The 14,134-nt window shown below is 42.7% G+C and overlaps 2 protein-coding genes across 2 annotated transcripts; both read left to right on the top strand.

The window, feature by feature from the left end:
• Positions 1 to 212: 212 nt before the first annotated feature.
• Positions 213 to 2,992, top strand: LOC146388640 (chromobox protein homolog 8-like). The gene is made up of 5 exons (XM_084926066.1): positions 213 to 430; positions 559 to 602; positions 1,042 to 1,107; positions 1,526 to 1,592; positions 2,021 to 2,992. The coding sequence occupies exons 1-5, from the start codon at positions 362 to 364 to the stop codon at positions 2,819 to 2,821; spliced, it is 1,047 nt and encodes a 348-aa protein (XP_084782192.1). The 5' UTR covers positions 213 to 361; the 3' UTR covers positions 2,822 to 2,992.
• Positions 2,993 to 3,108: 116 nt separating this feature from the next.
• LOC146388641 (meteorin-like protein) lies at positions 3,109 to 10,165 on the top strand. Its single transcript, XM_084926067.1, has 4 exons — positions 3,109 to 5,786; positions 6,230 to 6,639; positions 8,326 to 8,385; positions 9,154 to 10,165. Exons 1-4 carry the CDS (start codon positions 5,710 to 5,712, stop codon positions 9,480 to 9,482), a joined length of 876 nt encoding a protein of 291 aa, XP_084782193.1. The 5' UTR covers positions 3,109 to 5,709; the 3' UTR covers positions 9,483 to 10,165.
• Positions 10,166 to 14,134: the final 3,969 nt, after the last annotated feature.

A 14,134-nucleotide genomic window follows, 5' to 3' on the forward strand; every position in this document is an offset into this window, starting at 1 on the left:
TTCTCGCCGTGTAGGGGAGGGCTCTTTGTACCCCCCTCAGGGACCTCTGGGGGGGTCAGTAGACCCGCTCCGAGAGCCTCTGACTTTGCTTAGTCCACTGTGCCAGACATTCCTGTACAGCAGCCAGAGCACAAGACTCCGCCCCTTCACTCAGAAATCCGGAGCACGTAGCAACAACTGAGCCAATGCGCTCCGCCACGATCCGTCCTACCGACCGCGGCGCCTGGCAACAGAAAAAGACGTGATGACGTCCTCCCCAGATTGCGTATTATGGGATGTGCGGAATTAAACAACCCGAAGAGGACGAGGGGAAGCCAAAAATAATAAAAAACACAGAAATAAACGAGGTGCATGGTGAACCATGGAGCTCTCGGCTGTCGGTGAGAGCGTCTTCGCAGCCGAGTCCATCATTAAACGGCGAATCAGACGGGTATTCGCTGTTTTTTTTTCCTCCACCCGCAGGCTGTGTCTCTGCGTCTCTAACGCAAACATGTGCGTTTGCAGTGTCGACATGTAGACATTTGATAACCTGACTCTGTTGTGGGTCTGTTTTTGCAGGGTCGTTGGGAATATCTCGTGAAATGGAAGGGTTGGTCTCAGAAGTGAGTATAATAACCGAAGCTGTGAAGGACAGCGCTCCATCCTGGCCGCTCGCACAACTGCACCATCACACAGTGTGGCGTTACTCAGCTTTGTGGATGTGTGGTTTGTTTTTAAAAAAATAAAATGCATTTCACGCACTCGGTGTACGGCGGTGCCGTGTGCCGTGCGCCTGTTGGCTTGTGTGCACCTGGCAGGTGTTTGAACACATCTCGCTTTCAGCCCGCTGAGATGTGTTGAAGTCTACACTAGCTTTAGCAATGGCTGAGTTCACCATGCGTCACTGTCCTGCTACGTAGTCTGTAATTGCAGAGCGAGCAAAGCGAGATTGCTTTGATAAAAGTGTCAGGAGCGCGTGTTTTTGCGCATTGACAAATGACCGTTTCTCAGTGTGTGTCTGTGTGTCGCCAAACACCTCTCCTCTCGGTTGTTGTGACGTAGGTACAGCACTTGGGAGCCGGAGGAAAACATTCTGGATGCACGTCTCTTCTCTGCCTTCGAAGAGAGGTGAGGGTTTGACAGTGAAACAAGTAGGCCTCTCTCTCCCTCTCCCTGCAGAATCGAGTTGGCACCGCGCATTTTGCACCTCAAAAGTGTCACTTTAAATAAAACATTTAGTCTGGGTTTAAATCTATGAGCCCCACATCCCCATTCCTGACAGGAAAGTGTCAGCAGAGCCACTTTAAGTAGCTGCAAGATGTGATGTCGCCCATTTAAAATAAATAAATAAATCCCAAACAGATGCATATATATTTTGCTTTATTCGATTTTTATTTAGCTTACAACTAAAAGCTGATGAAAGCTGGTTAAATTTCAGCCCATAGTCCAGTAAAATGAGATGTTCCAATTTAATCATTGACTTAATGAAAAATAATTGGTTATTGTGTCGTGCGGACTCTTTTAACGATTTATAAAAATTCTTCAGGGAGCGAGAAAGGGAGATGTTCGGGCCGAAAAAGAGGGGACCCAAGCCTGAGACATTTCTTTTAAAGGTGAGTGTTTGTATTTATTTCTGGGTATTCCGTTTTATTCGCTTGTCTTTCCGAGGCGTGGCTTCATGTGTACACAGGCTGAACCATTTCAGTGATGTGTGCACTCCTATAAACTTTGATGCCACTGTGCTGTGGTTTTATTTCATTTGAAAACAATTGTAAGTTTAAAAAAGGATCTGCAAAGATCTCTTTTCTCAAAGGTTTCTGGTCATGTAATGTTGGACAAAGAACTTTACGTGACTTTACATGTGAATGTTAACAGTATTTTCATTCTTACAGCCTTGCATTCCCTTTAAATCACAGAAACTTTAGGTCAAGGCCTCTAAAACTTTACATTTGCTCAAGAGACTTAAAATTTTCAATTCTGGGAAACTTTTCGTCATAAATGTAATTGGGGTTTTTTCTTCTCTTTTTTTTTGCTTCCTCAGGCCAAAGCCAAAGCCAAAGAAAAGACGTATGAATTTAGAAGAGAGGCTCCCAGAGGGATCCAGGTTTCCTATCCCATCCCCGAGCCTATCATAACACCGAGGGCCAGGGAGGGTTTGCGCACCGTGGTTCCCACAATCTTCCCGCCCAGCGCGGTCAACAGAGGGGAAAGTGTCCACATTCGCCCACCAGAGTCGGAGAGAAGGCCCAGAACAACTCCAGCAGCTGCTCTGACGGTCCGAGAGTCCCAGCAGTTCCCCAAAAAGAGAGGACGCAAACCCAAAATGCACATGCATTATGATAAAGACGACGGCAGCAGCTCAGCAGAGCCGGACGCCAAACGTAGCAAGTTCATGAAGGAGCCCACGTCTCACCACAGCCGACGCCCGCATCATCACGGGGAGACGTCAGATCACTGCCTCATGCAGCTGACCAAGAGGTTTCAGGAGGAAACCACGATAACACCCAAATCCCACAGCGAGCAGAGACATTTGGGAGGCGCGGGCTTCTCTTACCCGTGCGCATTAGCTTCGGATTTGCGCAAAAGCGAGCAGGGGAGGCACAGGACTCACTGTTTGAGCATGAAGCGGCCTGCAGCGAACGAGAACTCTCTGCCCCGGGAACACGCTTCACCTTCACACACCGATTCCATCCACGAATCCTCCGAGCACCCAGCCTCATCCTGGACCCCCTGTTTCGCTCACCTGGACACTGTGACCGTAACCGATGTCACCTTGAACTTCCTGACAGTCACCGTCAGAGAGAGCAGCACGGACAAAGGCTTCTTCAAAGATAAAAGATGAGTATTTCATGTAGTTCAGAGGAGGCTAATACCTGCCAAGGAGGTAACTGTGTAACAAGCTACTAACAAACAGGCCTACTGTAATACTATATTTTTTCTATGTAACTTTCAAACGTGTACATACCGATATTTAATACGCTGCTGATGAAATTAAAATCAAACTGAAGTTTAAGGAGTGTTGTTGTTGCTGGTGTTGCTCTTTGACTGTCCACCCGCTCTCACTATTTCTTTTTGCACTGTTTGTTTATACTTGCAGAGTTTCTGTAGAGTTATCTGATCGCGGTCTTTGCTGGCTAAAATTCATTCAGCTGGAACATTCTTTCACAGCGATGCCAAATACGATTTCTCGCTGGCTGACAGGTGGTTTTGGTTGAATTGTGATGAAGTTTTGTACGTGATTCAGCCCAATTTCTAGCTTTAGCTTTGCACCATCCTGCATTCAACAAAACACCGCGATTTTAATTAAGATCAGAGTTTATTGTAATTGGGGTTTTTTTAAATTAACGTGCCCATATTAATTCGTGGGAGTGTATTATTATCCAAAAATAATGTAAATAAAATGTGTAATGTTTTATCATTCCTGACAAAGAGGAAATGCACAGATTCATATTTAGAAGTGTCTCCAGAAAATTGTTTATCGTGACTTTATATTTTGCGTCAAGTCCTGATCTTAAAACGCTTATTTAAACATGTGAAAGCTGACAAAGTCTTTGTAAGCACTGACCTGTATGGGCGTGGAAAATGTTGTTAGCAGATAAAATCTGATTATTGTTTAAAAATAAACATTTTGATTGGAAATTTTGTCAAGGCAGCCAAACGGTGGAGCTTACGTTCCCAAGAACTTCACTTCATACTGTGAAGGCCTGAGGTCACGCCGGTGAAATCATGGACTTCATTATTAGTTTTTACATTTAATTCAATAGAAAAAAAAAATAGAAAAGGGTTTTAACTCGAGAGTAAAAAATGAACTGTGGAGCTTTAAAACCTAAGACCAAAAAAAAAAAAAAAAAAAAAAAAAAAAATCAAAGTTATAATCTTTGAATCTTCTTCTTTCTTTTTTGTAATTAATTATCTCAGTAGATGAGATCGCGTTTACGTTATGGACACAGAGAGGCCTTAACGCCACTGTCAGTCAGTCAGTGAGTGTTAGCGTTAACAGTTTGAATTTATTTAGTCAAAATAAATAAAGAAATAAAACGCAGTAAATGACACACACCTGTAATTAGTTTGAGTGATTTGTGGTTTGGACATAAAGCCTGCAGACATGACCACGGACACCGTGACCCCGTGCCCCGAATGAACACGAGCGATGAATACATTTCATTAAAAATTAAATAAAAAAAAATACAAAATGCACGAATTTAAAGCGATGGATTGATCGTGTAGGTATTGTAGTTTTTATATTATTATTATTATTATTATTATTATTATTAATGATATGCAGCACCTTGGTTCGTTTGGCCTCCGGATCCAGTCTGCACTGTAAGAGGTCACGCTTCACACACAAAGCCTCCATTCATTTTTTTTTTTTTTTTTTTGTTAGCTTTGTCTCTCTGTGAGCCGATCCTGGAAATTGACTCTTGCTTTTTTTTTCTTTTTTAATTTGTTTATTTTTAACCTCTTTAACGTTTTCTAATGTTGAACTGAAGCTGCAAACAAGGTCATATCTAAATGGGAAACGGAAGTGCGGCGAACACTTCTATAATCGTATTTAAAATAACAGAAAAAGAGCTTCACGATTTTAAAAAGCGTATAGTAAACAGGGACTAAAAACTACCAAGCCTATTTTCACACTTGTAATGTCGGGTATGATTTGATTCCTCCATATTTGCGGCTTCTCCAGCAGCTGAGGCGACATCTGATGGGGGGGGACTGTCCCTGTGACTGCTCATTTACTCATTGTCAAAATCCCCTCCTGTCAGGGCGTTTTCGACAAACACTGACGAAGCGCCAGCTCTCGGATCAGTCCGCACTGTCACGTTCCGGACACGTCCACGAGATGTCGCTACCAGCGGGACCTTAAAGGGATGCCAACCTACTTAAACACAAAGACCCCGCAGGTTAAAAATTCAGAAGAGCTCCTCAGTGGAGGAATTTTTGATGACAACTCAGTGACTCACTCCACTCTGTACCCAGCTGCAGAATTAGAGGCAGGAGGGGAACAGCCTGCTCCTGCACTCGCTCTCTTTTGCAGAAGAAGCCCGCAGCAGGCTTTACTTTGCCCTTCCAGATGTGGGGAGACCTTGCGGTGCATCATCCCGCCACTAGATGAAGCTCAAGTTCGGATACATTGCATGTTTCCCTCCTCCTTTGCCTGCTCTTTCTGTTTGTAGATGGCCTGCCTCTAAAAGAATGTCAATACAGAGATCAGGCTTCTCTTAACGCAGTCAGGGATTTGAAATCAGACGTTTTTCCCCTCCCAGGAACTGTAACTTTTTTTGAAAATGAAAGCAATTTTATGGCAAGCAACATTTTTGAATTGAACTACAGGCTGTCAGATACAAAATACAACTTAAGAACTCCAGTAAAACTTAAATAATACACCCTGAACACTTGAGGCGTGAATGAATTACAGTGCAGAAAAGCGCAAAGATGTTAACAGATGGCTGAGGGCCTTCAAACCGATTGTGTCTTTATAGAGCAAAGACAAAGAGCTGGCCGGCAGTACCCAACAACTGGATCGCTCCTAATTAGAGGTTGACAAAGAGAGGGGAGAGTGTGCTAAGTGCTGTGTAGAGAGAGAGAGAGAGAGCACAGGAGCAATGCCCCCCCGCCCCAGACCCCAGAGTGCAGCAGCAGAAAGCCCTCACTCTGTTTATTCACTGACAAACTCTCCAGCCATGCACTGCAACCAGCCTCTCTGGGGTTTTTTATCTTTGTGTGGGTGAGATGTTGCCAAATCTGATTATTTTGACGTGTTTTCTGGCTCTCCGCTGTGCAGCTGATTTGTGTAACTGGACTGGAAGGTAAGAACTGTGATTTCAGATGGGATTCTTCTTCTTTAAACTATTTTTTTGAAAACTCTCAGTGCACAGTTGCTCCTCGGGTAAAGATTGGGGAGAAGCTTTGATACTTGTCTTATGTAACTTATATTTTTTCAAACCGTTCGCTTTGTAGAACATTTACAATCCGTTAAGAGGATTAAAATAGGAGGCTTGGTAGATGAAAGAACATTAATGAATAATTCATATTTAAATCTGCGGATCTGATGGTCGGAATTTATGAACAGACTTTTTAAATTTAATGCAGAAGGGATAAACAAATAAGTTGGAATCTGGTCCATTTGAGTTTTTTGTTAGATTAATATGGTTGAATAATTTATTAAGGATCGAACCATTTAGTTTTTATTAGTGATGACATCCATGCAGTGCCAGGCAGTATTTGATTTGGCATTTCCCTCCGAATCCAGCGGTTTTGCAGCTGGCGTGGATTCCAGGATTGTACTCCAGGTGCGATTACGCTGTACAAAGGGCTCGGTGAGGTGGGTCTACCCGGGTCAGGCCCTCAGAGTGGTCCTCGAGCCCAATCTGTCCTCCGCCCGGCACACCTCCATCTGCATCAAACCGTCTCCCTCCTTCGGCGGAGCCAGCGTGTTCATTGAGCGTGCCGGGCAGCTGGAGCTGCTGGTGACGGACAGCGGGCGGCCGGAGTATCAGGTGTTCTGCTTCCGGGCAGACGGACCTCACAAGCCCGTAATCTACCTCCAGGCCAGTCCTCAGAGTGATGGACCGCGGGACAGACGCACGGTGGGCTTCAAATACGAGCTGCTCACCAACAGGAGTGCTGCTGCGCCAAACCTCGGCCCCAGCGGGCTGGAGAGTGAGTAGTAATCGTTTGGTTCGAGGAGATTGAACCTAAATCAAAATTTGGCTTTAGGTCCCATTCTGATAAAGCAACATTTATATAGGTGTACGTTATGAATGTATTAATATTTCTTATTTGCTAAAGCAAAATCATTTCAGTCAGTCCCGCAGTATTAATGTAAAGGCTCTGCTTTAAAGTCACGTTTGCATTTAATAATTTGTAATAATATAAGTATTAGCAATAAATGAGTAAATAAATATTTTTTTAATCTTATGCAACATTAAAATGTGTATATACATATATATATATATATATATATACACACACACACACACACACATTTGATATAACATATAACATTTGATGTGATATCCATTTTACTACTGAGCTGAAATTACATTAATATTTCATCTCACTATTATCATTTATTTTTGTATTTCTATTTTCCGCAATTATTTTATGTGAGCCATTAGATAAGTAAGACGGAAGGTTCTTCTTTTCACCGATAGATCAGAAATTAGGCCACACTCGTTTCTTGTGGGGGTTTGCTTTGCTTAGGCACAGCAGTTATGTATGGAGTCATTTACTTTTCACCCCTCCTCACGGTTCATTTATAACCATCGACTTTTTAAGTTGTCTTGTTCTGAAAAGCTGCTTTGACTGACTGGATCATATCACATTTCCTACTTTGTTCTTATGGTTACCAAATAATTTATGAGCTTTAGTCAGTAGCTTAAATATTCAAAAGTTATACTCGTTATAAAGGGTGTCCATTTAAAAGTGGCACTAAAACTTTTCTCATGGTTTCAGAGGTATGTACTGCTATAGTGACTTCAAAAGGCAGATTTGGATCTTCGAGAGAGACTTGCCTACCAGTCATAATTCCCAATTTGGAAAAAAAAAGTGGTTATTGAATTATAGTCTTGCCTTGTGGACTGCAGCATGCAGCTGCTGGTCAGTCTAGTTGTCTGGTTTCCATCAAGGGACAAAGCAGATGGGACCGACCAGACTGCATAGTGGCTGGAGGGCACCGGGCCAAGGGCCTGAATTGAGACTGCAAATACTTTGCAGATTCCACAAATGCCTTATCATTGTGCTTGTCTGTTTATTAGCATTTATCCATGTGTGCGGGCTGGTTTCAGTGTGGTGATGTCATTCTATGCCTATAATAGACAGCTGCAGGTTTATCTTTTCTGTATTGCCAGTCTGCCGGAGTGTTTGACTCCTGCATGCTCCTGCATTGGCACGGGGTCATTCAATTAGGTAGATACAAAAGGAGTCAAACGTGGGGTCGAGACTAGCGTGGGTTTTTGATCTGGAGGTGGTGCGATGGGCAGAGGCTAGAAGCAGCATTCCTCTGGCCAAGCCATGGTTTCTTCAGTGTGTGATGTGAGAAGGGGGATGAATGGAGCCGGTATATGGGTCAGATTTTAGGTCAGTGAAGTGTTGGGGAGGAGAAGTGACACCTTTCTGTCAGTCACTGTCAGCTATAGAGCTTTGAATCATGACGGTTAGGAGAGAAAAGAGAGCTAAGCAGGCCGAGCGAGGACGTGATTGACAGAGAGAAGTGGGTAAGGTGAGAAACAACATAGCAGAACAAGCGGAAGATTACTCGATGCAGGTCTTCAGCTGTGATAGTCGCAAAGCTGCCCAGCAAAGAGCAAATTTCTAATTTTGTGAAATGATTTTCTCCACCCACAGCATCCTGTCGACCCTGCAATGACACAGAACTTCTCATGGCTATCTGCAGCAGCGACTTTGGTGGGTATCTTACTCAGCAAGATGACAAGATGACACGTCTCTTGCTATTGTTCTTGTTCCCTCTGGGTTTTCCTGCAGCTGCATCATTGAATTTATCTTAATGACTCAGCAACAGTAAGATTTTCCTTGAAATATAATCTTGTACATCACACCACCATCTAAAGGATCTCCTTTCTCCTGACTCCCTCCCCTCATCCTGAACTGGTCAAGGCAGATGGCTGCCTTTCCCTGAACCTGGTTCTGCTGGAGGTTTCTTCCTGTTAAAAGGGAGTTTTTCCTTCCTATTGTCACCAATGCTTTCTAGGGAATTGCTGAGCTTTTTCTCTCTATTATTATAGGGTCATTATCTTACAATATAAAATGCCTTTATGTGACTGTTGTTGTGATTTGGCTCTATATAAACAAAATTTAATTGAATTACAGCTGAATGCACTCTCCACCTGGCAACACTTAAAAACCCATCTCATGTTAGGCTGCATAATGGGACAACAGCAGTGCAGACAAACTCAAACAGATGTTGATGATCTGCTGAGTGAGGCTGTGACATTTTTGTCTGTGCTTTTGTTTGTTCATTTTAAAGGGAGACTAAACTCTACTTGAGTAGTTCTTCATATGTCCCAGTTCAAAAATAGTCCTCTGTCTTGTTATACTCAACCTTTGTTTAGCCCCCATCAAGCCAGCTTTTTCCCCTAATTAAGTGACCACTTTATCTGAAACATCCACTGGATGCGGCGTAAACACGTGGTTCTGCTTTCCTGTCTTTTTCAGTTGTTCGAGGTTACATCAAAAAGGTCACCCATGACTCTCGACGTCAAATGTCCTCAGTGCAGGTATCAGCGCTGAGGGTGTACTGGCAGCGCAGTGGAGTGTTTGAGCAACATCTGGATCCACTGGTGTCATGTCAGTCCTGGCGTGGACACATCCACACACTCCTGCAGTGCCACGTCAAGCCCGGAGACGGAGAGTTTCTTTTCACTGGGTCGGAACACTTTGGGGAAGCTTGGTTAGGGTGTGCCCCGCGATACAAAGACTTCCTGTCTGTCTACCACAATGCCCGAACGGCACGCCAGAATTCCTGCGACTTTCCTTTAGACTGAGGAGGTGTGTGTGTGCATGAGTCATCTTAGCAATACTGAGCTGAGAAGTCTAACCACCTCTGCGCTGGTGCACTTCAGATCCTTGCTGTCACGTTCCACCAAGGTGGCACCAGCAGGGAAAAGCCGCTGAAATGCTGGTGATAAAAACTAATTTGGAGGAGGAGAATAGAGTTAACCAGCAGGGCCTCCTGCACTGCAGCTCAGAGAGGGTCGGCCTTTGTCTCTCTTCCATCAATGCCCTCAGTCCTGGGAGAATAAGGAGGGGTTGAGTTGCTGCTCTCTTTTTGTGCCTCTCCCTGCATTAACTGTTGTTCATTTTGCTGCCTCTCTGTGACAATTGCCCTATGAACTGAGGCAGGAGGGTGGATTGAAGCACAGCCATTTATTATTGCCAGTTTGTTTTACTGAATAGGAGTGTACATATATACGACGTTTTATCACTTACAGCATTGTGAAATCATCTGTTTTGTGTTTACTCCTGTCTGTTGGATCCTGCACGAGGCAGTTCTTTTCTTTCTGATTCAGGATCGCAGTGCAGCGATCTTTTTTCTTGCAGCTGGAGATGTTTGCCGTAGATATTTTACTTTATTTCCTTTCTTTTTTTTTTCGGTTGGAGAGTGGATGAAATCTAGAAACAACTGAGACTCTGGATTGCTGAGCTTTGAATAAATCAAATATGTCTACACGTCTCTGTCGCTCTCATGTGCTCATTTTGCCATTTTAAAATAAATAAAATAAATACTGTTATTCAGAAGAATGTTTTTTTGTAACAGATAAATCAACATTTCATTATTTACACAATCAATCCACAGATGGGGTTTTTTACACACTCTTTTAAACAGTTTGCACAGATGTTGTGGTCAGCTCATAACTGTGTCTGATGAAGTGTTGAGAAGTGCAATGAGCTCATGATCAATGAATAAAACAGACATTTCATGAGGCCCTCTGTTTAGACAGAATATGCTTTGGCCTCTTAAAAGGTGCCTTTGTGACGGCTTAAATGACTTCCCACCCACTTTCTCATCGCATGCAGCATAATCTGTTTTTTTTATTTTTATTTATTTATTTTTTTATCTGTCTGCACAGAAGAGGATTTAGTGCCAAAGTTTCTTTCACTCTTTAATACATCTTTTGCCCAGGAATCAGATTCTTATGATAATAGGATAACCCTTCCTCGAAGTAAATTACAGAATCTTAGCTGGCCACAACTCTGAGCAGTCTGAATCAGGCGTTTCTTTTGAGCCGTGTGGCCCAAGAAGGCCCAAGAAGATGAATAGACAGATGTGAGGCTCCCTGAAGCCCGGGGACCCTCCCCTTCAGCCCCTCCCAGGAGAAGGGAACAATTAATTGACTTTTAAAGCAACTGCTTTCTGAGCCTATTCCACACTTCTCCTTGGCTGAGCAGGGCTCACAAATTGGTGTGTTGAACGTTTTATGAGGACTAAATAGCTGCCAATGAAAGTGTAAATGACTGTGTGGTGAATGGGGCACACACAATGGCCCTGCGGCGACTAGGCCTCTGGCAGACATAATGACCATTGTCACGGCTGCTGTCATCTAGAAACCATCAGGGCTCATGAATGCAAGAAGTCAAAGGAGAGGAGAGCCCTCTGTTTTCTTTAACTCCATAAATATTTTCTCTTCTTGCGCATTTAGGCTCAGTTTCATATTCTAGTTTAGATTTTTCTCCATCATTCCTGTTAGTATTCATATTTGCTTCTGCCAAGGCACAGCAGCATATAGACCCAAAATGTGCTCATTTAGTAAAAGTTAATTTGTAATTACCTGTAGAAAATATAATTTATTATATGCATATTTTATTATAGTTCTAGTAGATGGGTAATATTTCTGGAGATCAGAGTTTTAGAAAAAAAGACCATTTTCTTCGCATGTGTCTCTGCAGAGATATCTGTGTGTATAAGAATTGGATAAAGGTCTAAAAGTGCCTAATTTTGATGAATGGTCCACAAAAATGAAGGCTTCCACAAATGTTGTTTTTTTAATCCTACAGAAGCACAGTTTGAAGTCTCCTCCTTCAGCTTTGTCCCAGGAGGCCACCATGTCAAATTTCCAAGCAAAATATAGTCTCTCTGCAGGCCTTTGAGACCACACTATTCTCATCTCTGGAAATTCCAGCAGGCTCTCATGGGGATCGAGCCTAGGAGGGCTCGGCCCGGAGCTGCTGCATGGTGCGCCGGCAGGAGTCCACCCAGACTGGGGGGTAATTGGTTTATCCCGCCGCCTGGTCTGCTTTCCCATGTGGGCCACTGCTGTGGGGAGGCCCAGGGGTACAATATGGAAACAGCATGATACCCTCCAATGCCGAGCAGGCATTCACCGCTCCCGCTATAGAGACCTGGGACATGGGTAGCAGCAACACAAAGCTGAAGCAGAGATGTTTCTTCGCTCTGAAAAGATCGCTATTTGGTCTCCTTTTGAAAATGGGCAGCATTTGTGTTTGAAATAATCAAATTCTGACCAAAGCTTTAATAAAAAAAATACAAAGGGCAGTCAGTCTGAGAGCTTTCATTCCAGCATCTGGTTTAACATTACTTTCTATTGCGCTCTTGGTAATTTGAAGCTGAAATAAAATTGCAGATACAGTCTAACACACAAATCCCTACCTAATCTCCAGATAAACAACATGTTTTTCTTTGTATTTGAAGAAGAGGCTGGTGAACTGAGTTCCATCATCAGCTGTAACTCTGTTTGATTTGAAATTAAACCTACTGCAGTGTGAAGCGTTGTACTGTTTTGTCTCCAACACTGCCAGTGAGAGAATGCAAAACATTACACAAACATACACACCTTTACTAATGTGAAATATGTCTAATTTTATTGTATAGGAAAGAAAAGTTGTTTTGCCCAGTCTCTGTCATCACATTTAGTGTTAGTCATAAAAATACCAGTGTTACTTGTTTGGCTTTTTTTTTTTCTTGTGTCCTTTTTTGTTTTTTTCCTTTTGTCTTTGTCAGATTATCTGGCAATGATGCTTAACTGACTTTTTTTTCTATAAATATGTCGGCAAGAAGGCATATTTACAACATGCCCTGACATTGCAAGAGAGCACTCGCTAAGGTAAATGTGTAATGTATTTGCTGATTAGGTTTCTTTATTACCTTTTTTTCATGACAGGGGAAGATTAGGACAAAGCAGGGTGTAAGGGCACTGAATGCAGAGATGATGTATTACCTGAAAATGAAAAGTTCAGACTTGCCTGTTTTTCTTTCCCCCTGAAGGTCAAATTTCTTACGTGTCCTTTCAGAGCACAGTGTTTACCTTGGATCACTTAAGTTCACTTAAATTTCATGACACAGCACAGCTCAGTCATTCATTAAGATGAAAAAGTTCCTGTGTCACAGAGGAGAACTGAAGCTATTGTGCACAGGAAAAGCAACTCAAACAGTAATGCTGAGTAGTTTGCAGTTTCTTAAGGTTTCTTATAGTTTATTACAATTATTAGAACTATTTGTATTTATAGGATAGGTGTCAGCCTGCATGTCAGCAAAAGTGAGATGGAAAGAATACGTGTGTGTGTGTGCGTGAAAGGGAGACAGTGAAGGTAAATGAGTTTAAATACCTGGAATCAACCATCCAAAGCAAAGACAGAAGAAAAGAGTGCAGGTAGGATGGTGATGATTTGTGAGGATGAATTGTGGTAGAAGGATAGTAGCAAAAGTGAAAGGGCAGGTTTACAAGGATAAACCCCACAGAATAATTAATTAAAGATAATTTAGTCCAGTAACTGATTTAAAAAAGGTCATTTTCCCCACAGCAGTACATCACAGTTTATACATAGAAACTATTTATGGCACTAGTTGTTCTTTAACAGCAGATAACCACATTTAAAGTACCTTTAACAGAGTTTGACAAGTTTTCAGCTCGGGGCACACAGGAATGATTGCGTGCTTGCTGTAATTTATTGGGATCATATAGTCACTATCAGTCATTGCTGTGACAAACAGGGTCTACAGTTCCCGTAAAATGATTGCTCCTCAAGCAGGAATGACCATCAACAGCCCTTCTAATATAATCAAGGTGGGGTGGTGCTAAGAGAGTTATGAGCTCTTTAACAAGGTTTTAGCTGGGAGAATTACAACCGCCTTGACTACCATTCATTCACATTAATCCTCCACACCCAGACAGGCAGTCGTGCCCATATGAGTCTAATAATGAAACTGATCGGTGAAGAACTGCTGAACAAAGCCTTTGCGTGACAGGCACAAGGTGGCGGCAGATCACTCCGGAAAACTCTGTGCTGGCTGGTGACGAACTGATCTGAAATCAGACAGTTAGTCACAATCCGGGTGAGCAGTGACCCGGACTGATCCAGAAGCAGTGGTTAAAGTTGTATAATTTTCTGCTATTGTTAATTAATTCTTAATGGCTTTCACGTGCATCACAACCACGTTTTTTAAAAAAATATTTTGGCACCACACTACCATACATACTACTGCATTTATGAGTTTTTGTCACGTTTCTCTGATTTGTCATTACTTGACAATCACCCCCGATTTAAAACTCTGATATTTATTCTGAAGAATTCATCCCCACGTTAAAGCATGTGACTTTGCAATGACCAAAGTCTTTTTTTTTTCATGTTAAGGTATCACATGTCACTACGGGGCCCATGCGGCTTACAGTGCGGGAAG

This window comes from Perissodus microlepis, chromosome 4, assembly GCF_051167445.1.
Source record: "Perissodus microlepis isolate ML-2025 ecotype Zambia chromosome 4, ASM5116744v1, whole genome shotgun sequence".
Taxonomy (NCBI): Eukaryota; Metazoa; Chordata; class Actinopteri; order Cichliformes; family Cichlidae; genus Perissodus; species Perissodus microlepis.

Coding starts and splice junctions, on each gene's coding strand:
- LOC146388640 (XM_084926066.1), top strand. CDS start 362: ATGGAGCTCTCGGCTGTCGGTGAGAGCGTCTTCGCAGCCGAGTCCATC. Junction 1,108..1,525: donor TTCTCTGCCTTCGAAGAGAG/GTGAGGGTTTGA, acceptor AAAATTCTTCAG/GGAGCGAGAAAGGGAGATGT. Junction 1,593..2,020: donor CTGAGACATTTCTTTTAAAG/GTGAGTGTTTGT, acceptor TTGCTTCCTCAG/GCCAAAGCCAAAGCCAAAGA.
- LOC146388641 (XM_084926067.1), top strand. CDS start 5,710: ATGTTGCCAAATCTGATTATTTTGACGTGTTTTCTGGCTCTCCGCTGT. Junction 5,787..6,229: donor TTGTGTAACTGGACTGGAAG/GTAAGAACTGTG, acceptor CTCCGAATCCAG/CGGTTTTGCAGCTGGCGTGG. Junction 8,386..9,153: donor TATCTGCAGCAGCGACTTTG/GTGGGTATCTTA, acceptor TGTCTTTTTCAG/TTGTTCGAGGTTACATCAAA.